Raw genomic sequence first — 27,653 nt, 5'->3', positions numbered from 1 at the left:
TCCTTGGTGATGATTCTCGAAGAAAGGCTTTTTTTCTCTCCTTGTGGAATAGAATTATTTGTCCGTAAATTTGAATGGTTTTGTATTTTATGTTTGATGCTGCCAGAGTTAATTAAAAGATCTACAAGAAGGTTGAGCTGAGACAGTTATGGATGATATTTGCTTGAAACAATGCCATGCCTACAAGTGCAAAATTCTTTCTAATACTCAAAAGAAACGCAAAATGCATTTTGTGTATTGTGCCATTCATTACAAAAAAGTCGTATGAAATGTTCGGGATTCTTCAACCGAAAGAATTGTCTCTGATCTCTGAGATTTATAAATGATCGCCGAAGAATATCGTTCAAGACCTTATTTGCACTTTCTTGTGGTGCAATTTTGAGTGAGAATTTTTGCGAAATGCAGTACAAATGATTAGGGCCTTATGAAGAAAAGGTTGATTAGTTTATAATAGGTTATTATATCATGAACCATTAGCTCGATAACTTCTTGGCCGCAGCGTCGGCAGCAAGACTTTAAAATCCCATGACTTGAAGTCAACTGAGCTTCAAATGACTCAAACTACGAATTCAGTAAAAAATATTGAAAAATTTAGTTCAGCTTGTATTACGCGAAATTTTTGTTGATTGCTTTGCTAGTAACGGGTATTACTAAACGTATGAGAACGCCACGGATGCCGCCGCTCCATTCCAAGACACTGCACAATAGTGCTTCTTATTCGTAACTCGTCTGAACTGAATTGCATTAGGGTTTTATTCAAATACATTTTAGCCTCGGAAACAAAAGGAAATGGATAATCTGGCCCAGTAATGATTTAAACGAGCCTGACATGTTTCTTGATTGTAATTGACATTGATTTTTATCATTATCAAAATTATTTCTTTTGAATACCGCATGATTTTAACAATGGAATAAGTTGATTACAGATTTAAAAGCAAAGAATAGTCCACAAAAACTCATATCTTTATAGAAAACGTTTTCTATAAAGATATGATGTGAATTAAAGATATTAATTTTTGTGGACTATTCTTTAGTTATTTTAAAATTCATATCTTTATAAAAACGTTTTCTACAAAGATATGATATGAATTAAAGATATGAATTTTTGTGGACTATTCTTTGCTTTTAAATTTTTAGATAACTTGCGATTTAAGCAAACAATTGACATCAATTCTCGAATAAGTTGATGTTTAGTTGATTTAATTTTAAGTGTCGGCCGATTTCGCCGATAATAACGGAGTCATTTTTAATTGTGTGCAGTCTAAAGGCTCGAAGAGCAAGCTCAAGGACACCTCATCTACTAAGGATCCCGGTAGCGCTAAAGATAAACACAAACACACCACAATCAGTTCAGCACAGAAAGACTCATCCACCACAACCACCATCACAACCAGCTCTAATCTCAGCACCATTACTACCACGTCCTCTATCACTTCCGTCTCTACCACTGACGCTGGTCGCCCTATGGTCTTCGTGCAAAGTCGGGGAAAGCCGCAAAAAAGTTCCGAGATGCTTTCAGCTGGCGATCCCGATATTGACATAAATATTCGTAACAGCTGTATTAGTAGTAGTAATAATGTTAATAGTAGCATAGTAATATCTAGTAGCAATAGTGATATTAGCAGAGTTGCTGTTACTACTGCCAGTAGTGGGCAAGTAACTGCAATGCCCTCGACCACGTCGGTCGTGTCTGTGCCATCATTGAACGCTTCGCCTTCCCCGTCGGCTGCCCTGCCCTCCTTAGACACATTAACTCCTGTCGCTGTCGACAGTGCAGTCAGTCTCGCTCATAATCCTTATAGCTCTAATAGTAATACCAGTAGCATTAGTAATAGGCCGTATAGCATCAATAATGCTTCAGCATCCAGTAGTAACCTAATGAGTAATACTAGTGAAAGCGTTAAAGCTGCCACTATTTCTCCCATGGGCAGCAGTAATATTCACAATAACATTGTTAGTAGTAATGCCAGCAATGTGGTTAGTAACAACTCTAACAACAGTCATGGTAGTAGTTATAATGGTACAATTAGTGGTGCAGCGCACGATTCTCAACATGCGTTACCACAACAACAACATCAGGTAGGTCGTACTAGTGCTACTCCTCCGAGTCAACATCACCACGGGACTTCTGGCTATCAAAGCCTGCAGCATGAACAACAACAATTCCAACAGAACTTGCAGAACTTTGCGGCGAGTATTGCTTCGAATGCTAGCGCTGCGGCGACATCTTCTCCTAGTACCATGCTATCATTACAACAAATGCAACAACTGCAACAACAATCTGCGTCTGACAAACAATTGCTACAACACTTACAGCAACAGCACCTGTCTTTGAAGAACGGCGCCGCCGACCACGTGCAGCAGCAACACGCGCTCGCGTCCATGGCGTCCGCCAGTCTGCACATGGCTGCTCAAAACACCACCCTCGGTCAGTACCTTTCATGAGCGTGTAACACATTACATGTGCAATATCTCCACTCTACTCGGACTTAATCTTGATAATTTCAAATGTTCATCATCTTTTTAAGTTCGTCTTGAAGCCTACTTTATTTTATGCGAATATATCTATAATATATTAAGTTTTTCCTAATGTATATCTTAACGAAGTCTAAACTTTGAAGCTTCATTTCATGTCTAAAGACCAAGTGTATATGTTGCAAAAATTCCGTTGAATTCATTCTCTTGCACAGGTAATGATCTGAAAGCCGAAGATTCGGTTCAATCGGAACTACAGAACATCTTGAGTGGCGGGGGAGCCTTGAAACACCATCAGCAGCAGTCGTATTTATCTCAACAGCAGCAGCACCACCACCAACAACAGCAGCAGCAGTTAGCAGCCGCTGTAGCAGCAGCCGCAGCTGCAGTTGGTGGTCATCAAAGTTCGGGAGCTGCCAACGGATACTCAGACCTCTCGAACATGAGCTCCTTAACGCACATGGGCCTCTCAGCCTCAAGCCAGAGTTCCATGATGGCGATGTTGGGGTCCGATGCCCTTGACAGTTTGGCGCTGCCAGAACCCGTGCTTTCAGACTTGAAGATGGCAGCGCTGGAAGCGAGTGGGCTACCGTATGGGCAGTACAGCAGCGGTGACATGCAGGCCATAAGCCACTTCGCTGCTGCTGGAGGGTCAGTAGAGTCACATCATCTTCTGGAGTCCCGAGGAGGACACCTGACCGATCCTGGCCTCCTCGATAACCATTCCACCAAGAAACATCATCTCTCGCATCAGCAGCAATTGCAGCAACAACAACAACAGTTACAGCAACAAATGCAGCATCACCATCAACAACAGCAACATCAACAGCAGCAACTACAGCATCAGCAACAACAGCAACTGCAACAACAACAGCTACAGCAGCAGCAACAGCAGCTTCACGAGCAGTCGAAGCTCAGTCACAGCAACTCTGGCAACAGCGGTGGGGGTTTCAGCGGCTCAGGAAAGCCTCGAGCAACGCCCAAAAATTTGAGCTCGTGGTCATCGCTTGCCCAGAGCGCCGTGCCCGCCGCCTCAACGGCTGCCCTCAAGACCTCCGCCAGCGACTCCTTCGCCCAGTTCAAAAAAGTTGCCAAGGAGAAACAAACTAGGGTGAGCCTGCAGTTTTCGCGCGAGTTGCATCAAAAGGTCATTTATGTATTTTCTTTACTAAATTTAATTGAAGGATAAATAGAACAAACTTCAACTACCTACATTGATCAGTCTAACTTTTTTATACAACTTTCAGTCGCTTTATAATTTTATCGAGAAAAGTATTCGATTATCGAACTTATTAATTAGATTCGTTGTGTAAAAACTCTCGTAATAATATTTTTATGTAAATATTCTAAAATGTTGTTTACAGCTATAAGTGTATGTGTATCCTCTTTGGTAAAAATCGTTCTTTCTGATTGTACGGGTTAAATGAGAACTTAACGATTTTGATTGCTTGCATAGAGCAATACTATGAAAGCCAAAATTTCAAATTACCCCGTTTGATAAGCTTTGCTGTGAATGTATGAAGATTCAAATTTCCTCGGCATCTTGAGCCGATTCATTTAAAATATATTATAAAATGTCAATACATAACGTACTGATGCTCTCTGCAGCAACGTCAGATCCGAGAGCAGCAGGAGCAGCGGCGGCAGCAGAAGGAGGCGGTCGAGAAGGAGCGCGCGCGTCAAGAGGCTGAGCGAGCGCGGCTTGACGACGATGGAATTGACCGAACACCTGAAGACCTAAAGGATCCATTGCCTGTCACTTCTGCCAGCACGCGTCCTGCCCTGCTGGGGACACCTGCTCTGCCTCCTGGTGCTGGCGGAGGGAGTGGCAGTGGCAGTGGTGGCAGTTGTGGTAGTGGAGTCGGCGGTACTATCTCTGGGACTGGCAGCGGTGGTGGAGTTGGAGGAGGTGTAGCTGATCCTTCACAAATGTTGATGCACCCCGATAGGTGAGCCATGTTGCTGTGTCTCACTTATATTTTGCATTGCTGTAAAATATTGCATTGCTGCCCTATGTGTACTTGTGCGATTTGTGTACTTATCTTAATATTTCTGTATTCCTATTTATGTGGTTCCTTTCAATACTCTTGTTCCAATGTTTAATGATAATAAACTTCCTTTGTCTAAATTATCGATTTCTGTTAGTAATTTTCTTCATTTAACCTCGCCAGTGCATTTATAACTGCGTTGGGAGGAGTTTTTCTCCGGGCACCCTTATGCTTTTTAACTACTTTTACTCTTCTAGCAAATTAGTGAAAGAATTACGAACATTTTGTGCTTCATGAGCTTAACCTGCAGTGTAATATCTAATATCTACACGATATAATCAACTCGCCCAGGTTATTCTAGGCCATACTTGAATGCCGGGCAATTTACTTTACTGAAACCTGATTTAACATCATTTAATTGTCTATCCATCAACTTCATTTACTCGACAGGTAGGTATGTACTTTATTTAATCTCTTTTCATTTTCAGACGAGATTCAATATCTTCCTTGAAGCCATCATCTGTGAAAATGAGTTCTGGAAGCGGAACTCTAGGGAGCTTCTCCAATGCCGGGCACCACGCCTCGCAAATATCAGGGTCCTCCCATATATCTGTTGCATCCCATATATCGGCGACGTCCCTCATACCAGGCGCGTCCCACACCCCCACCGCCACCACCACCAGCAGCAGCACTCCGGCAGATACACCTGGGCGCCTCAGTGACAGAGACAGACAAAAAATGCGCGAGCAGGAACGAAGGAGGAGAGAGGCGGTGAGAAATTTAGGTCTTTGAACTTGTCATTTGTTGAAAAACTAATATATTTTTGTTTAATTATTTTTTTTACTTTGATAAGAAATTCTTATTGACCAATTACGGAACAAATTATTTTTTTGCGCATCATATTCATTTGGATTTAGCATAAATTTTGCCCGGCAGATGGCTGGTCAAATCGACATGAACCGTCAGAGTGACCTCATGGCGGCGTTTGAGGAGCAATGCAGCAAATGAAGGACCGATCATCTTCACTTCTTCTTCTCAGCTCTGACGAGTGTTCAGACTACCGACTTGCTGATGATAACATTGGAGAATAATCAGTTGGTTCCTGTAGTCTGTGAGCCTCCGCTTGATGGGATATTTCTGTTCCGTTGCTTACCTAGGAAATTTTTAAGGGTGATGCGCCGAATTACAACCAGCAATTGCAGTGTCGATGTAACGTCTGTGAAACAGACGAATTACTGCTGGGTAAGAGAAAGACAAAGATGTTCTGTGATTGTATTTAATGAATATTTTTAACGGATTGATTGGTTATGGATGTACTGATCCATCAATAATGTGTAGGAAAAAGACTCCAACTTGTTTCATTATTGAGTGCTCAACACGTGTCGGATTTTAGGGACGGTTTTGATATCAGGAAGCTGCTGAACGATTGCAGTTCTGTTCCCAGAAACGTTAATGTTGCTCATCCTAGTGCGGCAATCGAAATGCGAGGAGTGGAACTAAATCATGTACATAAGTGAACAGCAAAATACGCGTGAGCTGAAGAAATATTGTGTGGATAATCACTCCCAGTCAATTTCAAAGACATTTTTTATCGAATGTGATCCTGCGAATAATATCGCACTTTGAAGATGAAATGGATGCCCAACACAAACTATACAAGAAATTTACTGGCGCTCTTCCTGGGTCGCCTTGTCCATTTGTAGCTTTGCTCATAAAATCAGCAAATTGTTCAAAGTTCGTTTACGGGTTGTATTTATTGTTCTGTATTGTTCATGTGCCTGAATATCTGAGGTCTCTAACTTCTATAATTTCATCACAAGTAATATGAACTGTTATTATTTGTCGGTGGAAATCAAAGTTATCGTGGTACAGGAATTTCACCGAATCGTCTTTCTCGGTGTGATTCTATCATGAATGGTGAGGCCATCTGTCATCAGTCTATGGAGGTAGAAAGCATCCGGTTGACTTTCTCGTGGTGGTGTTATGTTTTCAAATGTTCGGAAAGGCTTTGGTGTTGATCAGACGAGAACCAGATTAAAGCGGTGACGAAATATGCTCACATTGAGGTTTTCCAGGAGCCAAATCTGTACGTTAATTGCAATCTGGTTTTCTAGGATGAACGTAAAGGGAATTTCAAGAATATTGTACTCAACAGCTAAAAACGGTATAATGAATACAGTACTGTAAGAACTGTGTTGTAACAGATACAGTATAACGAATACGGTAGCTTTAAAAATACGATGAAATTTTGCGTTACGGGGAGAGGACGGAAATCGGCTTGTAATACCTCATGCCACGGTGCTTGAAATGTTCTACGCAATGAACTCAAATCAAATGTATATCTATTGTAAAATTTTGGACGTTCCAGTTAGCTGACGCTATAGCAGATCTCGCACACAAAAAGCAGACAACACCTCGTTTGTTAGATCGTGGGCTTCACCCTGTTATCAGTATGTATTTTTACGCATAGTAGATTAACACTCGTCTACTTGCAGGCGGTAGCTTAAATTAAACGACTTCTTGCAGTCGACATACAACGGGTGAAGGCACCTATTATAGTTATTGTTATGCAGAGATTACCAAACTTATCAATATGAGACTTCATCAATATCGTGATTAGGCACATCTCATATTTATTCCATATTTAGTTCAATATCCGGAGACATCGTACGTCCTGCTTCTCTAGCAGTACGATGGGTTAACAGACGTGACGACGTATCAAGTCACTAAGATTGTGTTTGTTGCGTATATCTCCAAGTGTAAAAGGTTTCGGTGATTTTCGACCACGTTCACATACAGCTACACAATTATTTCAACTATTATACTCTTTCTCTTGACAAATTGCACCGTATGTCTTTTTCTCCTTGTGTATGTCTGTAATATTCTAACCAGGTTTGGAATCAAACAATGTTTTATCTTTATGATGCTTTAAAGTCAGAATGATTGTGTTATGATCCATCCCAATTATTACGCGGTAGCAGAAATTTTTTCTGAGGTGATAGTGCAGCAAATTGCTCAAGTATTAATTTTTATTGCTGATTCTCGAGCTTTTTTATGTTTCCTTGATTGAAGCTCCGACCTTATTTTTCTTGTCGGACTAGCATATTAATAATTTGTTTAGACCGTATTTATTGTGAGACTTCTGAGGTAGGTGGTATTTGAGAGGAAGCGGTACTCGTGGCACCAATCCACCATTGAGGTTTGGCGAGCGGTGATGGTCACCCTTAAAGTTCTCAGTTCTTCAAGGGGCGACTTTGATATGCCTGTACAATCAGACATTTTTTGTAATCAGCTTGGAAATGTTCGCTTTCTTAGTGAATTTCAGCGCATTTGGTAATTCCGTTTAACTTTAGACAGTTATTCCCTGTTGATCTGCCCGTGTTACGTGTACCAGAAATCAGGCATGGTTTTTTCCATCGAAGATTCTTTTAGCGACTTTTTGTGCGTGATACGGGATCTGTGGGTCTTCAACATGCCATGTGTGCTGCAGTTTTCACTGGGTAAATAGTTCTTCTTAAGATAACAAATTAATATTTCGCTGGAATGAGTTCGTCTCAACTCCATGTTCTGTTTGATTCCTTAGCTCCAACAAAACGGCATTTTATACTAGCGACTGCAGCTCATTCTCATACCGTCAGAAGTATTGATTAAGTCGCGCAAACCCGTCAAGTATGTGAGTTTGTTGTGTTGTACTACACAGCTAATTCTTGCTTGAGTCATTGGAAGGATGTGTTGTTGGTGCTCGAGTCATTGCAGCATTTAAATGCTGCGTCCGTCCACGTGCAAGTGACATCTCGCTCATCATCATTGGCTATAACGGCTTTGTTGTCATCAGTTAAGGTGGATTGCGATGATCACGTACATTTAAAAACTTATATCATATTATTGTTTCTCTTCTCTATGGTAATGATGTGTTTTGTGTATATCGCATAGCTATAAGGAAAAGTCGTTTGTACAGTTCTAGGTCGTAGATAATTTTTTGTGCATGATTATTGTAAGTCAATTGTCAGGTGCATATTATATATAAATGTCTTCACTAGCAAGAAATGTAAAAAAATACTTCCCATGTAGTTTCTTAAATTATTTATGGTTGTGAAATGTAAATACTTAAGCGTTGCTCTGTTCATAATTTTTTGGTAAGACGTTTGTGTATGGCAGTCATCATAGATGTGTGTTTGTCTTGCTTGTCTGCCCCTATTTTGGCTCTGAAACTTTGGTACGCTCTAGTAATTACAGCGTAGCTAAAAATCAGTTTTGTTACCGGGAGAAGCGGAAGAAGCGACTTGCCATCAAGCCTGGTATTCATGAGGTGTTGCGACTCAGACGCTGCACTCTATTGTCTTGAGCGCTGGAGCGATGAACGATCACTAGCATATGTGTACGAGTTCATTTAACTAAACGTTCTGTTCTCACGTTCTATGTCAACTTATCAATATTTGTTAAGAGCTCATGTTAACTTGCATCTTTCTAAATAATTCAATTTGAGTTTGTAGTCCTTGAAATCATAACTTGCATAATTCTCCGTAATAATGTTGAGCTTTCCCCTTGAAACTTACATAAATATCAAACAAATAAGCTGACACCAAACGCTGGTCACATGATAACATTTAGTTCTATGCATTCCATTGCACTGGATGAAAGTTTCGTTCCATTCACAAGCCGGAGTAAAATGCAATGGAGTGTATCACGTGCTTGATGTCGTCCTAACACTGAAGGCGACACGCGGCTACTGTCTCACCTTCATCCATCGACGTTTAAGGTTGGCCTGCATCGAATTTAAGATAGCTTCACGTGCGGGTTTTACGATTGTTCTTTGTTCCAGTATTTGGTTGTTAGAAGATCGCCCTACCATTTTGGGATACACATAATTGAGCCGTTCAATTCCTATAGACATTATTTATTGTTCTGTGCTTCTACTTGCGAGATAACTCTCCCGTGAGAAGCAGTTGTTCTAGTTTACCCAATTGTTATTTATCTCAGGCAATTGTTAATTAAATATTGTGAGACTTTTCTCTGGCCTTTCATAATTTGTCACCATTTTATTAGCTTAAGATAACATTTTCAAACATTAGGCTTATGAATGATGCAATGGCTTCGCAATTAGCTCATAATTCAGGGGATGTTTCTTGAATTTTTTGTCAATAATTTTGTCTTGATAACAACAGTTCTCTAAAGCTTGTTCAACTGAAATCGACGATTATGAATATTTTGCGTCAAATGAGTCAATATATTGTAATTTAATTTTTTCTATGTTGATGTTAGCGTAAGGTATTCTTCAACCGAATAATGACCAATGCTTACTACTAATTGGGTGAAATTCCACTGGCTTTCTCATAGGCAAAGTTCATGACTCTGGCAGTCACGAATGAACATTGTAAGCGTCAATGTGTGTTTACGCTATGTGGGGAAAAGTCACAAATCTTTTCTCATCTCGCCATGATGTCAAGCCAGTGGTCTGGTTAATACACATGATTGAAATCCAGGGTACTATAGCCAGGTTACAATGTACCCTAAGTGAACGATTGCAGTTCCAATAAATGTTGATTACAAAGAATCCTCTTATTTATTCATTTATACTAGACATACACTCGGTGGATACAGTAAATATACTATGAAAGATAATAAGGGAATTTATTCGCCAGAGTTGACAGAATGAATACAAAGATTGAACAACTCACAGTAAAGATTTCTAACATGTGCAACGTAGTAGGTTAACTTTCGTCAAGGATTCCGTACAATCTGAAGTTTTGTTTCGCACTAAGTGCCTTATGCTTATTCACGATGAATTTCTAGAGATGAATCAGATTAAAGCACTACTTAGCACGTAGTTCGATCTCAATTATGGATAATATGGAACTAAATGATCAGAAAATCTTGCAATGAATGGAAAACCTTTTACGAAGATAAGGTACCTAATGCCAGGTTCAAATCCAGACGGTCATACAGGATATAATTGCAAAATAGAACCTGAGGTTGTGTGGTAATGTAAAGTTGTAAACGGTCCATTTCAAGGCTACTGAAAGCTTGTTTCACACACGAGCCGAATAAGTAAATAATACACAACAGAATGATAATATCATCAGCGCCAAGGAACACCGTTCAAATCTCTGATTTGGAAAACATGCATTTAGAAAATCTCGTGACACAAATTGAAGGTGAAGTTGACAGTAGCGCGAGTGAAACAGTAGCTCCTGTGAAAATCGAGAAATTTGAGAGGATGCAATATTTATTTGCAAATAAATCAGAACAAGAAGTGGATTTGAATGAAGTGTGTTTTAGTTCACCTTTTAGCACTGGCATTGTATCAACATTTTTCATTGCTTTTTTTAGGCAAATGACATAACATCTGGGTACAATGCTATATCAATTGAATAAAATTTACCCTGGAATAGGGCAACATTCCAAAATTGAGCAATAGTATCCTTCACAGTGTAAATAGAACCCACCAAATGATTCATCCCGTAATAACAGCGATGGGTCTGAGCTTTATGCACTTCTTGCTTCTCAATGTAAATAGAACTCACCAAATGATTCATCCCTTAATAACAGCGATGGGTCTGAGCTTNTGAAGAGGGAGATGAGGGCCAAGTTGCGGCGAGACTTGGCGCGAGACTGAGCGCGACCCTGTACAATGACGAGGGAGATGAGCGCGACCCTGTACAATGAAGAGGGTGATGAGCGCGACCCTGTACAATGAAGAGGGTGATGAGCGCGACCCCGTACACTGAAGAGGGAGATGAGGGCCAAGTTGCGGCGAGACTTGGCGCGAGACTGAGCGCGACCCTGTACAATGACGAGGGAGATGAGCGCGACCCTGTACAATGAAGAGGGTGATGAGCGCGACCCTGTACAATGAAGAGGGAGATGAGCGCGACCCCGTACACTGAAGAGGGAGATGAGGGCCAAGTTGCGGCGAGACTGAGCTTGACCCAGTACAAGGAAGATGGTGAAAGAATGATTCACGCCAATTTTCTGCATTAAATAACGACGAAAAGAAATACGATGAATAAATTTGAGTACTTTACTGCGCAGAAACTTTGATTCAAGACAAAATTATGATGTAAAAAAACAGTTACCAGTTCTCGATCTCAAAAACAACGAATGCGTAAATTGGGTAATCAGTCAGAAGTCAAACTTTATAGTTTGGATTGTTATCAAAAAGTGAATAATTTGCAAAAGGGATCTATAGGAGAGAGGCTATTCAAATCAGTCTGAACATTTGCATGAACGTCCTTAAATTTAAATTCATTAGCACATAATTTACAAAAAAAAGCAGTTCATACTGACACGTACAAAATTTCAATCGAAGTAGTAGTATTTTGATTAGCACTGCCTTTACCATGAAAGCAATTGCTAAATCTCTGTTGGCGTTATAAATGTGGGCAGTGTTGAGGCAGTAAATGTGGGTAGTGTTGAGGCAGTTTATATGTAAATAAATTAGTGATTAATATGATGTTCAGAAACCGGCGGTAGATTTGAACATTACATGCGGATTAATGTTAGACTAAAAATATGATATAATAATTTGAATATCAAAGCCATCGTCAACTATTCTCAACTTATTGCAGAAGAATGCTATCTGATGCTATTCATATCTCAATGGTAATCAGATATAAACAGACTGCCAACAAAGCGTTAAGATAAGAGCTGCAGACAAGTATCTTAAGGGTAACTAGAGTTAAACAGACTGCAGACAAAGAAGAGTTAAGATAAGAGCTGCAGTTAAGTATCTCAAGAGTAACTAGAGTTAAACAGACTGCAGAAAAAGAAGAGTTAAGATAAGAGCTGCAGTTAAGTATCTCAAGAGTAACTAGAGTTAAACAGACTGCAGTTACAGCATNGTTTTGAGCCCTGCAACCATAGGTACACATCAGTTGTTTTGAGCCCTGCAACCATAGGTACATATCAGTTGTTTTGAGCCCTGCAACCATAGGTACACATCAGTTGTTTTGAGCCTTGCAACCATAGGTACACATCAGTTGTTTTGAGCCTTGCAACCATCACATCAGTAATTAACTTATTATTTGATTAGAATTTTTCATTTGCCTGAAAGTGGCGGTAATATTGCACTAGAATGGAACAATTAGATATAATTCATCCTACACTGTCGGGGAGTATCAAGTAATATTAACTTTGTGCGACAATTTTGTTGGCTGTTGATGTTAGGATAAGAGTGTTGGCCAGTTGTGTTGCAAGGAGATGTGAGGGAGGTGTGTGTCGTGCAAATAATGCAGGCTTTATAAGTGTATTGTTAGATTTTATACATTAATGGGCAAAGATTTGCACCTTAATAGAATGCAATAGCAATTCTTTATAAATAATATATTTCCGTATCCATAATTGTTTGTTATTAGACGTTTATTCATTTCAGCATTTGTAGAATTAGTTATTGTTTGTGTTTTCTGAAAAAAGCTGAACGTCTAACTTTTGGTTCTGTAATCAGGAGCAGGATATAAAGGCAAGAGATTGAATATTTGGAAAAGTGGGTTAGAAAAGCAGTAAGTGTTCAGTACCGATGTAGTGATGGTCTAGTGACGGGATGTGAGGTGAGTCATCAGCAACCCATCAGGCGTGTGATGAAGTACCTTCATTAGTTATCTGTTGCATAATCATACATACAAACACCAATCAGGAACCAAAATTATGATACCTAGTGGTGCTTAACAGAGCATTCTCTTGAGGTTTTTACTCAAATGAATAACTTATTTTATTATTAAATGAAATAAGAATTAAAAATGAATACATGAACTCAGCCTAACCCAAATACGCACATGGCTGCATTACATTCCTAAAACATTATTCACAATAGCTGCATTATTATTATTCACATTATTCACAATAGCACAAAGCATGCTCACTTTGCGATGCACCAATAACGTCTTCAGTTTATTATCAACCCAGTGCTGCTCGATCTTAGCGATGTTATGTGACACGTCATATATGACATGCATGTCGAGATCGTCGGGGCTCATCTGGAACTGTTTAGCGAACGCCTGGCGACTGAGGAACGTCATCGAGCTTCTGTTGACCCAAGCAAAGTTGGCGGCAGCAGCCATCGCTTTGAGGTAGTCTTGTCCCTCAGGAGAGTTAATCCTTGCGCACGCAAGTTGTCGGTCATTGGTCTCGATGTTGTCGCGCTTCATGGCTTTCTCCATCGCCACTAACGCGTCTGCAACAAGTGCAGTTGTTAGCAAGGGAAACATTTAGAGAAATATTTCTGTTGTACACATAATTTGTGATCGTCCAAATAACTTCAAATCAAGCAAATATTAAAATATCTAGGATTCCATTTTCAAAATAAAGATATTACATTAATGCTGAAGTGGAAGCGAACTAACCAGTGGCAACTTGGTGGCCAAAGCCTCTGCTGCCGGAGTGAATCATAACACAAACTTGTCCAGTTTGATCAATGCCCATTTTACTTGCTGCCCATTTATCAAAAATTTCATCCACCACCTGAATTTCTGCGTAGTGGTTGCCTGCCCCTAGTGTGCCAAGCTGCACGAGTTAGGAAAAAAAGACATAATTTAAAAACAACCAGCAGACAAATGATAAATATTTAATACACTATAAACGTTTTAATAACAGTTAATAGACAACACGAGTTATTTTACATATCGTTTTTCATTCAGCTATTAGAAGACTGGAAAAACATTTTACATTGACAAAAGACTTCAAAATAAGAATATCCTGCCAACACATAAAATTAATTAAGATTAAGATAAGATTTTTAATATTGCGAGTTACATTTCGGAAAGGAATTTATTTGATCCCGCAAGACCAATGCTAACTAACAAAAGTGGCTATACAATACAAAATTAAACAGGATGATATTGAAGGATGAAAAAAATTAAATGAGCAAAAAATTGTATGAGAAAATTGATATTAAATGACATCTTATGAACAAAACGTGAAGGACTAGGACAGCAAAGCTAAGAATAAGTTTCAAAAGTAAATCCAGAACGAGGCCCTGTATGTCACTTGCCAGCAAGAATAAAAGCAGTCAATTTCGATTATAGATGAAAGGCAGGGCAGACGAAACTCATCTGTGGCAGGCCATGTTACAGGCAGGGCAGACGAAACCCACCTGTGGCAGGCCATGTTAGAGGCAGGGCAGACGAGACCCACCTGTGGCAGGCCANCACATATCCTGCACACAGACAACTTGTCCTCAGCCCACACATATCCTGCACACAGACAACTTGTCCTCAGCCCACACATATCCTGCACACAGACAACTTGTCCTCAGCCCACACATATCCTGCACACAGACAACTTGTCCTCAGCCCACACATATCCTGCACACAGACAACTTGTCCTCAGCCCACACATATCCTGCACACAGACAACTTGTCCTCAGCCCACACATATCCTGCACACAGACAACTTGTCTTCAGCCCACACATATCCCGCACAAGTCATGTTTTTCACAACAATAAACATTACAAAAAATTTAGTAGTTGAAACCCATTTTCAGAAATTTTCATATTAATTTGCAAATAATGCAAGTTAGCTGAGAAGTTAGTCCAGAATCATCTGAAACACATGAGAAACTTTGAGAGCACAATTGCTTGAGTGCAACTGCACTTCATAATCTACTTCACTGACAGAACAGCCAAGTTTTCTCAAGCACAGCAAACAACAACCTGAATGATATTTTCACTGAATGATAAATGATCTGCATTAAAATTTTGATTAAATTTATTACTATTGAAACTCCAGTTAAGATATAATAACCTCCCATAAATTTACCTTCTCTTAGAGACCAGTCCATGCCCATCTCTAAAGCTTCTTCCAAGTCTTTGGCTGTCATGGGGATGATGCCTTTACTGCCAACCCCAACAGGGATGTGGTCAAATAACTTTTGTGCTATCTGCTCCTGTATGGCAAATAATAAAACAGAGTTACATATCATGATATACATACACATAGACTCGGAAGTACCCATATAATTTAAGGCCATACCAAAAAATCATTGCAGCATAGAACAGCCACTGCAGAATGAACACTCAAAGTGACATGAAACAGACTAAACATTGCAACATATACAATGCTAACATCTCAATTTCAATGTGAAACCTTATCAGAACTTAGGTAATTTCTTACCTTAACTGGTGCAACATCCTTCTCAGTGAGGTTGGTTCTAAGGAGTCTCACTCCACAATTGATATCAAATCCTACTCCACCTGGTGACACAACTGACTTCGGATCATCCATGTCAAAGGCAGCCATGTTACCTGCACATTATATATAACATTCAGAGAAACTTAGCAGATGCTTATATAATCATAAAAAAGCTTATATAACATTAATAACAATACCACAATACCTAGCTAGTGAATTAGGAAATAATTCAAAAGATGTGTATCAATAATCATATTAAGAATGATAATATTATTAGCATTACAAATGGAGTAATAAAGTTATTTCCTGTAACTAATGCATAGTTATGAGACAATTTTCCTTACCAATTGCAAATCCATAGCCTGAGTGCACATCAGGCAGTCCAACACTTTTTCCAACTATCCCTGGTAGTGCAGCCACATTAGCAATTTGCTTCATACCAGGCAAGAAGCCTCCCACTTGACCTGGGCGGCAAGAGTTACGTAGCTCCTCAAACATTAGCTTCTCTAAGGTGTCATTCACATAGAAGATTCCTTCAACCTGAAAAGCAAGTGCAATTAATGGAAGATGGCTTTCATCATTTCAGCTTGAATTTACAAGAAAACTAATGTTTTTTTACAAAATTTTGGATCTTATGTATGTGTCATAGTCAGAAGCTGGATAATGATTGATTACAAGCTAAAATTTTTGTGGGTCCCAAACAGAAACATTTATGATTAACTATACATAGATTTTATTAGAAATTATTCATGCACAATGAATTGATGAACATATAAATTAGAAGAATAAATGTATGTGTTGTCAGATCCCTACAGGTCATGCCGCCTAGTTAGTGGTAAGAAGATTGTATATGCACTCAGAAAATAATTTTAATAGAATAGCGAAAAAAAATATTAATACATTGGTTTTTATCCAAAATAAGAAAAAACAACTTTTAGCTGCAATTATATAAAATCACCATTGAAATAATTGTTTTGAACTTCCCTTTTTAGGAAACTCAAGCCCAGGACAGTAATACTGTCTATATAGGACAGTAATATGTAGGTACAATATATCATACAATTAACAAATGTCAATAAAATTTGCATACAATTTCAATTTATTCATCAATTTAGGGAAGATTGTAGGAAATTCTTATAGTATATAAGCATTAGCTCAATGTGTAACAGTAAGGAAAACATTACTTTCAAATCACTCACGTTCATGTTAGGCTGAAACCCTTTCTTGATTCTCCACGAATGTGGAGTTATTCGTTCCAAGTATTTAAGTTCATCATTGTATTGTCGGACAACCATTTTGTACTGCAAGTTGCAAGCAGGGTATGTTCAAAACCTATGTTTAATGTAATGAAGTTTTGAGTGAAATAAACTTATGATAGTTTTCAACTCCTGCAATGTTGCAAATGCCACAAGAGTTTGTTAGTATGGCTCAATCAACACTTAACAGTGGTGATTGTCTGATTTTTTTGAGGATATGGAGTCATCACTAATGTACCTCACAGGCCACAGCTCAAGGCTGCTTCCTCAGTAGACAATCCAATCTACAAAATGAAGCTTCAAGGGCACAGCTGCAATTACATTATGGGCTCTACAGGTTAATCTGCTGGTTAGTAGCCATTACCTACATCCAAGCTTGTCGTTTGGACTCTCATGAGCTCTTTGGGCCAGACGGTCCAACCTGGAGCATCTATTGTTTTGTTTAGGGAATTAACGGCTTGTAAGCATGTCATGTACCAGTCTACTTCTACTCTACTACCACCAGGTCCAGACATGGGGCAAATTGTCAACTCCATGGTCCAAAAACTTGTTTTAAGGGCAGTTAAATATACCTCTAGGCTCTAGCAACTCTCCCTAACAAGTGATACACTTGCAACTGTTAACATATGGACATTGCAGAAAAAAAATGCTTAATTGATTCAACTCTCCCTCATAAACAAAGATATGGGTTATGTAGTTAATTTAAACCTAATCAAGTGTCTCTGTAGTCACACATGCCCTAACTTAAATTTTGTAAATGCAGTTTCCATGATTTTCCCCTTAAACTAAAGGACGACCAGGGGCCAGGGCCAATATCCCACACTCCTAATTTTCCAAAGATGGTGAACAGTGTTAGTAATTGGCACCTTCCATTTCCTAAGCCAGCACTGTAAAACAAGCTCAAAGCCCAAGTAACAATAAATAAATTTTCAACACCAAGGGTAAATTTGATGTAGGTTAACAAGTTCAAACTTGATAATGATCTGTGTACACCAGTAACACCACAGCTCCCCTGTCACCAGCAGTGTCATCCCTCATCATTTGAACAGCCTGAGTAATGGCAAATAGTGTTACCAGAGGTTAAATTAGGCAACTGTGTAGCCCAACCTTCATGTCTTTCTTCATCATTAATCATTTTAATTCAATGCTCAATCCTACTCAATTTAAATATATTATATTTATTTTCATTTTTTTCAGAGTAGATGACTAAAATACAATTTGCAAGCTTGAATTATCACTCTCACATATTTCTACTCAGTATCTCACCCTGGGCACTCAGTTGCACTGGTGAGTGGCATAGAAATTTATATCATTTATTCATTGATAATTTAGGTTAAGTTTTGTCCTTGCTATTTTGCTAATTTCATTGCTATTAACTTCTTGAGTTCCCTTGCATTTTACTTTGGTTGTGTTCATCTCTGACTGATATGGTTTAATTTGAAGAAATTAATTTATTATATTGTATTATGGTTATAATTAATTCCAGCAAGTTATGTTCACAATTCATCTTCAAGTGTTCCTTTATTTATCTGTTCTCTTGCAATTCTTTTCAATTCAATCCTCATTTGAGTACTTAGTTTTAAAGATAAATTCACAATATGGAGATGAGCTACTAGTTTTACAGAGTTTAATGATTCTTGCTGTGTTTACATTCCACATCCTATCAGGTTATCAGTCATTCATGATTGCATTTTTATTCTGTTGTTCTTTCTGTTTGCAGTTACATCTGCTCATCTCCACCTGTCCATGCTCCTTATATGCATCTAATTAGCACATTTTCACACTTTCCAAATCAATACAACCATTTCATTTGCAATTTTATCAAAATAATCAAATTACATGTTTATTACTGTCCCATATTTTAATTCATTATTTATTAGAACCAGTCTTTCATTTTCCTTCATTCAGAATAGGTTTGTTGACATTTAGTTAAATAAGCAGATAAGAGGTTTATCTCACCTATGGCACAAGAAACTTTAGACCCAGCAACAATAACACACAGCTCAAAATTGATTTCTGCAGGTGTAATTCCCAAACACGCATCTTTGAAGATCTTTCTTTGTGAATCCCTAATGATGCTGTTGATGAGGGCTCTGGCTAAAAATTTCTTGAACCATCTGCATATGCTTATTGGGATCCATTGTACACTACACTTTGTAGATCTCTGAATAGGGTGATAGCATTTGTCTCTGACAGCTCCCCAACAGTCTGTCAAGCATGAAAAGGAGAAGTGTATGGAATAGAATAGAATGGAAGTGTTGGCACTGAAGAAATAGGCCCATGGCCTGTTCCCTGTTGCTAATTCTTGTACTTCTCGTGACTTCATTCCACAAGGGATCCGGCCTTATGAACCAGATCATTCCATAACTGACAAATTGATTAAGATAGCTGCTGGACTTAATGCACGGCTTGTTAGGTTCTAGGCATTTCAAGACTGAACATAAGCTCCTGCATAGATCACCTTACAACTATATATACTTTGTGCGACCTATTTCTCACTGTGTTATAAACTCTTGTGTCATCAGCATAAATTGAGCACACGCTCAACACAGCTTTTGGCAGATCATTTATAAGCGCAACGAATAAAGCAGGACAGAGAATGCTTCATTGTGGCATGTCACTGTGCACTGAAGCCCAGTCTGATACGGTCCCATTAATACTGACATGTCTTGTCCCTACTAGAAAATCTCTGATCCATTTGAGTACATTAATCTCAATTCCCAAAGACTTTAATTTATGCAACATCCACCTTGGGAAAACCAAGGTACACCTTTTGTCTAGCAGGCAGGTCCATTTGTTCTGAGTTGACAAGATGTTAGTGATGCAGGATCTAGGACAATTCAGTAATTTTGCTGGCCATGATCCCGTCACTATTGAACAATAAAGCAATAAAAGTCTCGAGCCAGATAGGCGGGGCATGACCTACCAGCAATAAAGCCATGTTGACAGTCTGATAGATTATTAACATTCAAATGATTGATCAATCAATCCCTCACAACAGATACCATTACCTTGCAAATAACACTTGTCAAACTGACAGGGCGATAGTTGCCTGGGTAGCTTCTGTCACCTTTATTGAACAATGTTGTCACTTGAGCTTCTTTCTAGTCAGCCAGCAGGATCCCGTTGTTCAATGTTTTTCGAAAAAAATGAGGTCAAAGGTCCGGCTAGAACGGTTGCTAACTCTTTGAGTAATCTGGGTTAGAAGCCATTAGCCGTCCAGTCCACATGACTTATTGGGATTTAGAGCAATCAGGTGCTTGAAAACTTCTTCTTGTATTTCAAACCTTGTTAATTTAGAGCCAATTGAGTGCTCCTCAATAGCTAGAATACTGTTCAAGTCCTCTTCAGTGAATATATATATGCCACTAAAAAACTGATTAAGAATGTTAGCCTTGCCCTCATCATCAGAGGACAGAGGATATCTTTTGTTTATCTATTTTCAAATCAGAAATACTGTCCATTATTTTGTTGTCGTTTTGTCTGCTTCTTGAGGAAGTGGAGTCATCCTCCATACACCTCACGGCTGAAAAGGCTCCCTCGTCTGGCAAGCCAATCTGTAATAAATAAGGCTATTAGGCAAAATAATTGTGTCTTATGAGCGTTAAATTGTGCATCAGATTAGTCTACCGGTTAGTAACCCTTACCTAGCACTACCGTCAACCGGGGCTACTCGGGACGGTTTTGAGCGTTTTTTGTTAATAACTTCTTACGATGAAACATTTCATAAACAAGTTTAGGCTCATTTTATAGCTCTTTGCGAGGGCTATCGAATGGCATCTTCAAAAAAATTCCATATGCTATTCGTAAGGTGCCAGAAGCAAAAAAAGAGTGTCCCGAGTAGCCCTGTCGAACTGTCGAACGAACGGGGCTACTCTGAACACTGGGAATAAAACTTCATTTTGAAATATTTGAAGCATGCAGAGCGTACTCATCCATTACTAACAGTACTCTGAAGTCCTCCTCTTTCATTGTAGACAATGTAGAGGTAGAATAAATGACATTTTCTGTGACTTTTACTAGTTTTTCCTTCATTGATATTCCATTTTTTTCAGGAATTTTTCAAAGCTAGTAAATGTCGTATTTTTCGACTTCCTTTATACTACATAGATAGGAAAAATGTTGTTGTTTAGGCCACTATATTTAGTTTAGCAATATTCCAATTAGTTTCGCTACTATGTCTGTTTTACGATGTATCAGAGGTGCATCCCGAGTTGCCCCGCCAGTCCCGAGTTGCCCCGGTTGACGGTAATTTTGTCATTTGGACACAAGGATTCATAGGGCCAAAATGCTCCAGCCTGGGCTGGCGCAGCCTGGAGCATTCAATTTGTTCTCAGGGGGAAGTGACTAGATATTTACGAGCATACCACGGACCCTACTACATATACTTTACCACTACTACAGTCCAGGTATGGGGGCAAAAAAGAATAATTTCTTGGTCCAAAGACTTATCTTAAGGACAGTGAGACAACCTCCAGCAACTCCCCCTTACAGGTGATGCACTTACATTCCTATGTACATCTGCAGGAGAGGTGCTGGTGGTTTGTGGCCCTTTGGCTTTTTTGAAGTTCTTTGTCTAGGTTATTGGTTAGGTTTAAAGTTGCTTCAACTTTCCCGTTGAGGCTAAGAAAAGTGATACACTTTGCATAATTTGCATATCCCTAGAGACCACATGCACTGCCTTGTAGGCTCAATCCAATTGAGTGCAGTTGGGTCAGCAAATCTGAGTGACTGTCAGCAAATAATGGGCATTGCAAGAAGAAGTGCTGGATTGTTTCAACTCTCCCACATAAACAAAGGTCTGTGTTAGTCATATTAAACCTGGACAAGTGCTCCCCAAGTCCCACATGCCCTAATCTGAATTTCGCCAATGCGGTTTCAATGGTTCTCTCCCTGATGGATGACCAAGGCCAATATCCCACTCGGTCTCTAATTTTCAAAAGGTGGTGCCCAGTGTTAGTAATTGCTGCCCTCTGTCTCCATCCTTCCTCCCAAACTCTCCAGACTGCCACTCTTATATCTCTCACCATGTCCTCCCTGCTCATCACGGCCTCAGCTGATACCTCGGTTAATGCATGAGCTGCTTTAGCAGCCATCTCATTTCCCCTGATGTTTTTGTGGCCCAGGACAAACTGGATCACAACTGGAAGATGAGCTCGAAGGACATGCAATATTTGATGAATCTGGAATACCAATGGTAAATGAGATGATGGTCTACACTCTACGGGATGCCAATAAATTCAGACTTGATAATGAATCTGTGTATACCACTGCCCCCTGGTCATCAGCATTCCTATCCCTAATTATAAGAGCAGCCTGAGCAATGGCAAATAGTTCACAACTCAAGATTGAATCTTGTTGGCATACAGTGAGGCAGCTCTTGGAGGCGGCAGAGGTATCGCAGCTGCACTAGCTGGCGGTGAAACCTCAGAGGGGGTACGTCACTTTCCAACTCCAGAGAAATTATAGGGGAGATCTTCCTTGCCCCAACGGGCCAACGGCTAACCTGATACATCTGTTCTGAATTTTGTTTAGTTTCTCTAGAAGTCTAGATAGCTATTTGCCGCTGTCTCATAAAACATGGAGCCATAGTCCAGCTCCCTTCTTACCACTGCCTTGTAAAATTTGAGCAAAACTTCTCTATCTGCTCCCCAATGAGCTGACATTGCCTGCATCACATTTACATGCCCACATTATATGCCACATACTAGTGACAAACCAGATTTTTTAGAATAGTTCATTTATAATTTCCTCATTTACTCAAGAATTTAATCAATTTCTTATGTATGATAATGCTGGTATCCATGATACTTTACTGGTCTACTTATAGGACTCAAAAATGAACTTGCGGGAGAGTCTAAAAAACTCTCTGCTTTGCCACTATGCAGTGACCCAATACAGCTATTTCTGAGGTAATTTATATGGTCTTTCATCCCAAAGCTGGGGAGTCAAGCATGAGGCCCAAATACTTATACATTCTGACAAAATCAATACTTATATTATCAATTTTAACTTGAGGGTTATCAATGTTCTTACGAGTGAACAGCATGGCCTTAGTTTTTTCTGAGTTCAGTCTGAATCCCCAAGTTTGGGTCCAATTAAACATTAGATTTACTTGTGCCTGTATACAGGCTTGCACTTCTGTCCATTAGCCTATCTTGCACTTGCAGTTCCAACTTCCAGCTAACATACAAAAAGAAGGCTTTCAGGTTCTTTTTGCATTTGTGGTGATATTTTTTTGAAGATTTTTTCTGCGGTGCGACAGCTTTCTTTAGCTTGATTTCGAGCTTTGGCTTATAGGTTGTATTTGTAATCAGCATTGCTACAAGTAAGTAAAGGGATGCATGTCGGAGACGGTACTGACTAAAACCCGGACCCGGACCGGTCCGCCGGACCCGGACCGAGTGACTTATAGAATGTGAGGTGCAGGCTGCCTGCCCCACTGAAAGTAAGTGCGAGGATACCTCCGGGTAATGAGAGATGCAGATTCATTTCCCACTGAAAGTGAGCACAGGAGTCCATCAACTAATTAGAGGATTATATTGTATTGCTCACTGGAGGTCAGTTCACCTTTGACGTTAAGAAAACTAACGTGCAGATTAACAGTAAACTTCCAATGGTTTATTGTTATTACTTTTTTTGTAGACGAGGTCACACTTGGCCAAAACTAAAAAAAACGAATTTACAAGTCAAATGCCCTGCATATCAATTGAAATTTGTAATGCAATTTGATACCGGTACCCTCATTACAGGGTCATCAATATTTAGCGTTACAACTTTGAGTGGTTAGAACTATGAAATGAAACACAATTGTGGATATTTGAAAATGTATTTATGTAGGTAGAGGTTCAGAGATACAATTCACGCAATTTCATTCAATATGTCCGCCATCTGCATCAATAGCGAGTTGTAGACGCTTAGAGAAAGCCTTACACGAGTCACGAATGACACTGCGGGATTTTGGCCCACTCCTTTAGCAGTTTGACCTTTAGGGCGTCCAAACTGTGATGGTGAAAGGTCGAGACCTTGCTCTCAAGGTATGACCAGATCCCAAAATCCAGAGGATTCAGATCGAGTGACGATGGGGGCCATTCATCTTTGGTAATGAAGTGGGGAACATTCTCGGACAGCCACTCCTGAGTCGATTTGCCCCATGGGATGGTGCAGAGTCCTGTTGGAACGACCAGGGGCGTTTTTTGAAGTGCTTTCGTGCCCAGGGCAACAATGCACCAACAAGGATGGCATCTCGATAGTTATTGTTATTCAATTTCACCCCTTTGTCAACAAAAAAGAGGGGACTCCTTGAGGACTCTGTTACGGCTGCCCAGACCATCACTGAGGTCGGGCTTTGCTTCCTAGTCACCACACGGGATCCTTCGTCCCATTCTTCGACCAAATTCGATCATTTTGGGAGTTGAAGTGGTGTTCAACATTGAATATCTTCTCATCACTGAAAACTAGGTTTGGCAAAGTGCCATCATGAATGCGGGTAAGAATAATCTTGGATCTTTGGAGGCGTTTGTCGACAACTTGAGCAGACAGTTGGTATTTTTTGACATGCTTGAATGGGGACAACTTTAGGTCCTTCCGGAGAACAGTCGACAGGGTTTCATACGACACATTTGACTGTTTTGCGAGTGTATTGATTTTGAAAAAAACAATGTAACGCTAAATATTGATGACCCTGTACTTACATTTTATACAGAAAGTATTGACATATAATTCGTTTTTGTTTAGTCAAACCATGCAAATTGTATTCGGATCTGTATTGTATGTTTGTATTGATTAGCGTGAATTGAATGAAGTGCAGTTCTCGCTGCGTGAAGCGACTCGCGTATCATTGATGGTAGTTTAATGGAATATGGGAGCCTTTAATTCACGAGCGTAGACTGTTAACGTTGAGTAAATTTCTGTAAATTAAAATCTGTCTGTTCAAGGATTACCTTTTTGTTTCTAAATTTCAGGTCTGAACACTGATGTACAAACGACTATAGTAGACAATCCTGGTACGTTGGAAAACATGGCAAATCAATCAATACAACCTTTATTTCTGACAAATTAAAAAAATTGTATTATTGCATGATCGTTGACTTTACCTCAGGCTCAATCAAAACCATACAATTTTAAATTAAATATATCTATCTAACTTAAAAATAAACTTATCTCTGCCTATAAGGTAAACACAAAAACCCAGATATCAAAAACATAAGCGACCATTAGCATCAACTATAACTAGCACCAGCAATCGCTGATGCCAACCATAACTAGCCCCACTAACTAGCTTCATTCAGGTTGCCCCAAGCATCTCTTTGGTGCCGGCTGTGCCCAGTGGTGCCCAGACTGCCTCAACTTTGGGAAATGTCACCCTCGCTCTGGGGAATGCGTCTGTGCCCCCGGCACCTACGGGGACCGCTGCCAGCACTGTGAGTGTTGTCACCGAGTGCGTTACTTTATTGTTTGATATCAGGAAGTGATCTCTTAGAGAGATAACTCTANTATTGCTAAATCTTGCTGAATCTTGCTAAATCTTGCAAAAGCTTGCTTAATTTTGCTAAATCTTGCCAAATCTTGCTAAATTTTGTTAAATCTTGCTTAATCTTGCCAAATCTTGCTAAAGCTTGCTAAATCTTGCTAAACCTAGCTAAATCTTGCTTAATCTTGCTAAATCATGCTAAATCTTGCTAAATTTTGCTAAATGCGTGCGGCGTCTTATTTATTAAATCTAATAGAAAACTGCTCACAAAAAATAATTTCAATCAGTAACTTTTGTAGAATTTTGTCTTGGAATCCTGGTCACACCTGGTCTGGGGTGGTCAGGGTTGGTCTCGGAAACGCGGAAATCGGATTTAAAAATGATTTAGCAATTTAGGGAAAATCTTTGGAACGATATAGTAAATTTGAAGGAAACGTTTTTACAGTGCTAGGAAAAGCGAGTGAAAGTTCAAGAGAAATAGAAATGTCATGGTAATAATTTAGGTTTATGTGTGAATGAAAGACGCGTTCATGAAACCATATAGTTTTATTAAAACAAAGAATGCTTAGTTAATTGCTGTATAGAAACTAGCGAATTTATGGTGCAAGACGCGTTTATTTCGTGTACATAGTGAAGCGCATAAAACGGGCTATTAGAAGTGAAATTTTTTTCTGCTTTCGCTTAAGAACGGTTCTGCTGCGAAGCATTTTTGGAAAGCTATGTTAATGAAAACACGAGTAAAATTTCGTGACAACAATTGTGGCTCCAAGAGGAGCCGAGTTCATATTTTAGTAGCCACCTTGCGCGATCAAGTTACTTTGAAGAGGTGTATTTGGTAACAGCCTTGGTGCCTTCTGATACGGCGTGCTTGGCGAGCTCTCCAGGAAGCAGCAGCCTGACGGCGGTCTGAATTTCCCGGGAGGTGATGGTAGTTCTCTTGTTGTACTGAGCCAGACGCGATGCCTCGGTTGCAATGCGTTCAAAAATGTCATTGACGAACGAATTCATGATTGACATGGCCTTGCTCGAGACACCAGTGTCAGGGTGGACTTGCTTCAGTACCTTGTAGATGTAGATGGCGTAGCTCTCACGCCTCTTCTTCTTTTTCTTCTTATCTCCCTTCGTAATAGACTTCTGGGCCTTGCCAGCCTTCTTCGCTGCCTTTCCGGACGTTTTAGGTGCCATCTTTACTCACACTCACAATTCAGTAATTTTGCGTGTGTGTGTGTGTGTGTGTGTGTGTGTGTGTGCGGTGCCACTAGGAAAGAGTGGAAAAGAACAAGAGGTGGCGCAGAGTGGCCAGAAAGAAGAAGGGGAAATGGAAAGGACAGTAGAAGATGAAAAGGCGCATTGCGCATAATTGGGTTGGTTATAGGTTTTGGGGGTTTATTTGGGGTTTTGGGGGGGGGGACCCGTCAGGGCTTTGAATAATTGACATGGAGGTGTGCTGAGAGAATGGAGGTTCTTTATTCACAATATTTAGATTATATGAACACGGTACATATAAAGAAAAATAATGCGTGCTCTCACTAGTTACCGCGTTTTCGTTTTTTTTCATATTTATAGTTTTTCCCTTTTTTGGATTTGCCTCATTTGATATAATGGGAAGATGTGGGGGTGATGATTGTGATGATTGATAATGATAAGGAGTTGCTCGAAAATTAGAGCGATGTTGGGGGTCAGCTGGTTTGTTTTGGACTGGGTTTTTAGTCTCGCATTTTCTGTGCGTCACTCTCGGTGAGTCGCGTCAGTCCTTTAGCGTAATTGAGCCCACGCGCCTGATCGTGATTGGGGACACCCAACGACCAGATGAAAACAGCCCTTCGTATTGTCTTGGATGACGTGGGTTGTCAGTAGGTCAGTATGACCAACAAATGGGAAAGTGGGTCAAACAAGTGCATCGTTATTTGGACTGCGGTTGACTCACCAAAGTGGGTGATTGTATGTGACACAACGCATTTTTCTCATTGTATGTGGAAATCTGCAGCCATCCCCCTTACTCCGGTTTTCGTATTTACTTTGCAGTTACTTGCAACATAAAACACGTGTGGCTTTCATTCAGTTTGGAGTCACGGTGACCATGCTGAATATTTCTAAATTCTCTGCGTTTTTCTTCCTGTTAGGCGGAGTTTGGCAAGGTGCAGTGAAGCCGAGCAGAATTGTGGTTTGTCCTATTTACCCAGAAGCCAAATATTCGGCTTAAAAATTAATGCTTGATTTGATTGCTGAGTGAATACCTTCTCCTGCATGGAGAAGGTATTGATCGTTAAGGTTAGACCATGATTCGTGTTGATGATTATTCATATCGATTTATATACGCTTTATGCTAAAGGAAGA

The 27,653-nt window shown here is 39.7% G+C and overlaps 3 protein-coding genes and 1 long non-coding RNA gene across 4 annotated transcripts in view; 1 reads left to right on the top strand and 3 right to left on the bottom strand.

The window, feature by feature from the left end:
• The window catches only part of LOC108668716 (homeotic protein female sterile), a 41,377-nt gene extending 31,365 nt beyond the window's left edge, over positions 1-10,012 (top strand). The window contains exons 14-19 of the mRNA XM_018155960.2: positions 1,261-2,428; positions 2,691-3,280; positions 3,323-3,586; positions 4,084-4,424; positions 4,952-5,234; positions 5,400-10,012. Coding sequence (XP_018011449.2) covers positions 1,261-2,428; positions 2,691-3,280; positions 3,323-3,586; positions 4,084-4,424; positions 4,952-5,234; positions 5,400-5,471 — 2,718 coding nt within the window. The 3' untranslated portion in view covers positions 5,472-10,012. The remainder of the gene's footprint in view (positions 1-1,260; positions 2,429-2,690; positions 3,281-3,322; positions 3,587-4,083; positions 4,425-4,951; positions 5,235-5,399) is intronic.
• A 65-nt stretch (positions 10,013-10,077) lies between these two features.
• LOC125178095 lies at positions 10,078-11,028 on the bottom strand. The gene is made up of 2 exons (XR_007156790.1): positions 10,988-11,028; positions 10,078-10,654 (listed from the first exon to the last, which is right to left on the bottom strand). It is a non-coding gene; the product is annotated as an uncharacterized LOC125178095 (long non-coding RNA).
• A 2,000-nt stretch (positions 11,029-13,028) lies between these two features.
• Positions 13,029-17,014, bottom strand: LOC108668705 (RNA-splicing ligase RtcB homolog). Its single transcript, XM_047881106.1, has 9 exons — positions 16,787-17,014; positions 15,932-16,127; positions 15,570-15,700; positions 15,216-15,342; positions 14,811-14,835; positions 14,592-14,613; positions 13,802-13,961; positions 13,322-13,632; positions 13,029-13,061 (listed from the first exon to the last, which is right to left on the bottom strand). Exons 1-9 carry the CDS (start codon positions 16,880-16,882, stop codon positions 13,029-13,031), a joined length of 1,101 nt encoding a protein of 366 aa, XP_047737062.1. The 5' UTR covers positions 16,883-17,014.
• Positions 17,015-26,068: 9,054 nt separating this feature from the next.
• On the bottom strand, positions 26,069-26,544 carry LOC108668715 (histone H2B). The gene has a single exon (XM_018155959.2). The coding sequence runs from the start codon at positions 26,499-26,501 to the stop codon at positions 26,130-26,132; it is 372 nt and encodes a 123-aa protein (XP_018011448.1). The 5' UTR covers positions 26,502-26,544; the 3' UTR covers positions 26,069-26,129.
• Positions 26,545-27,653: the final 1,109 nt, after the last annotated feature.

This window comes from Hyalella azteca, unplaced genomic scaffold (assembly GCF_000764305.2).
Source record: "Hyalella azteca isolate HAZT.00-mixed unplaced genomic scaffold, Hazt_2.0.2 contig7054, whole genome shotgun sequence".
Lineage (NCBI taxonomy): Eukaryota > Metazoa > Arthropoda > Malacostraca > Amphipoda > Hyalellidae > Hyalella > Hyalella azteca.
The sequence above is the reverse complement of the archived record's forward strand: the minus strand, read 5'-3'. Positions and strand labels throughout refer to the sequence as shown.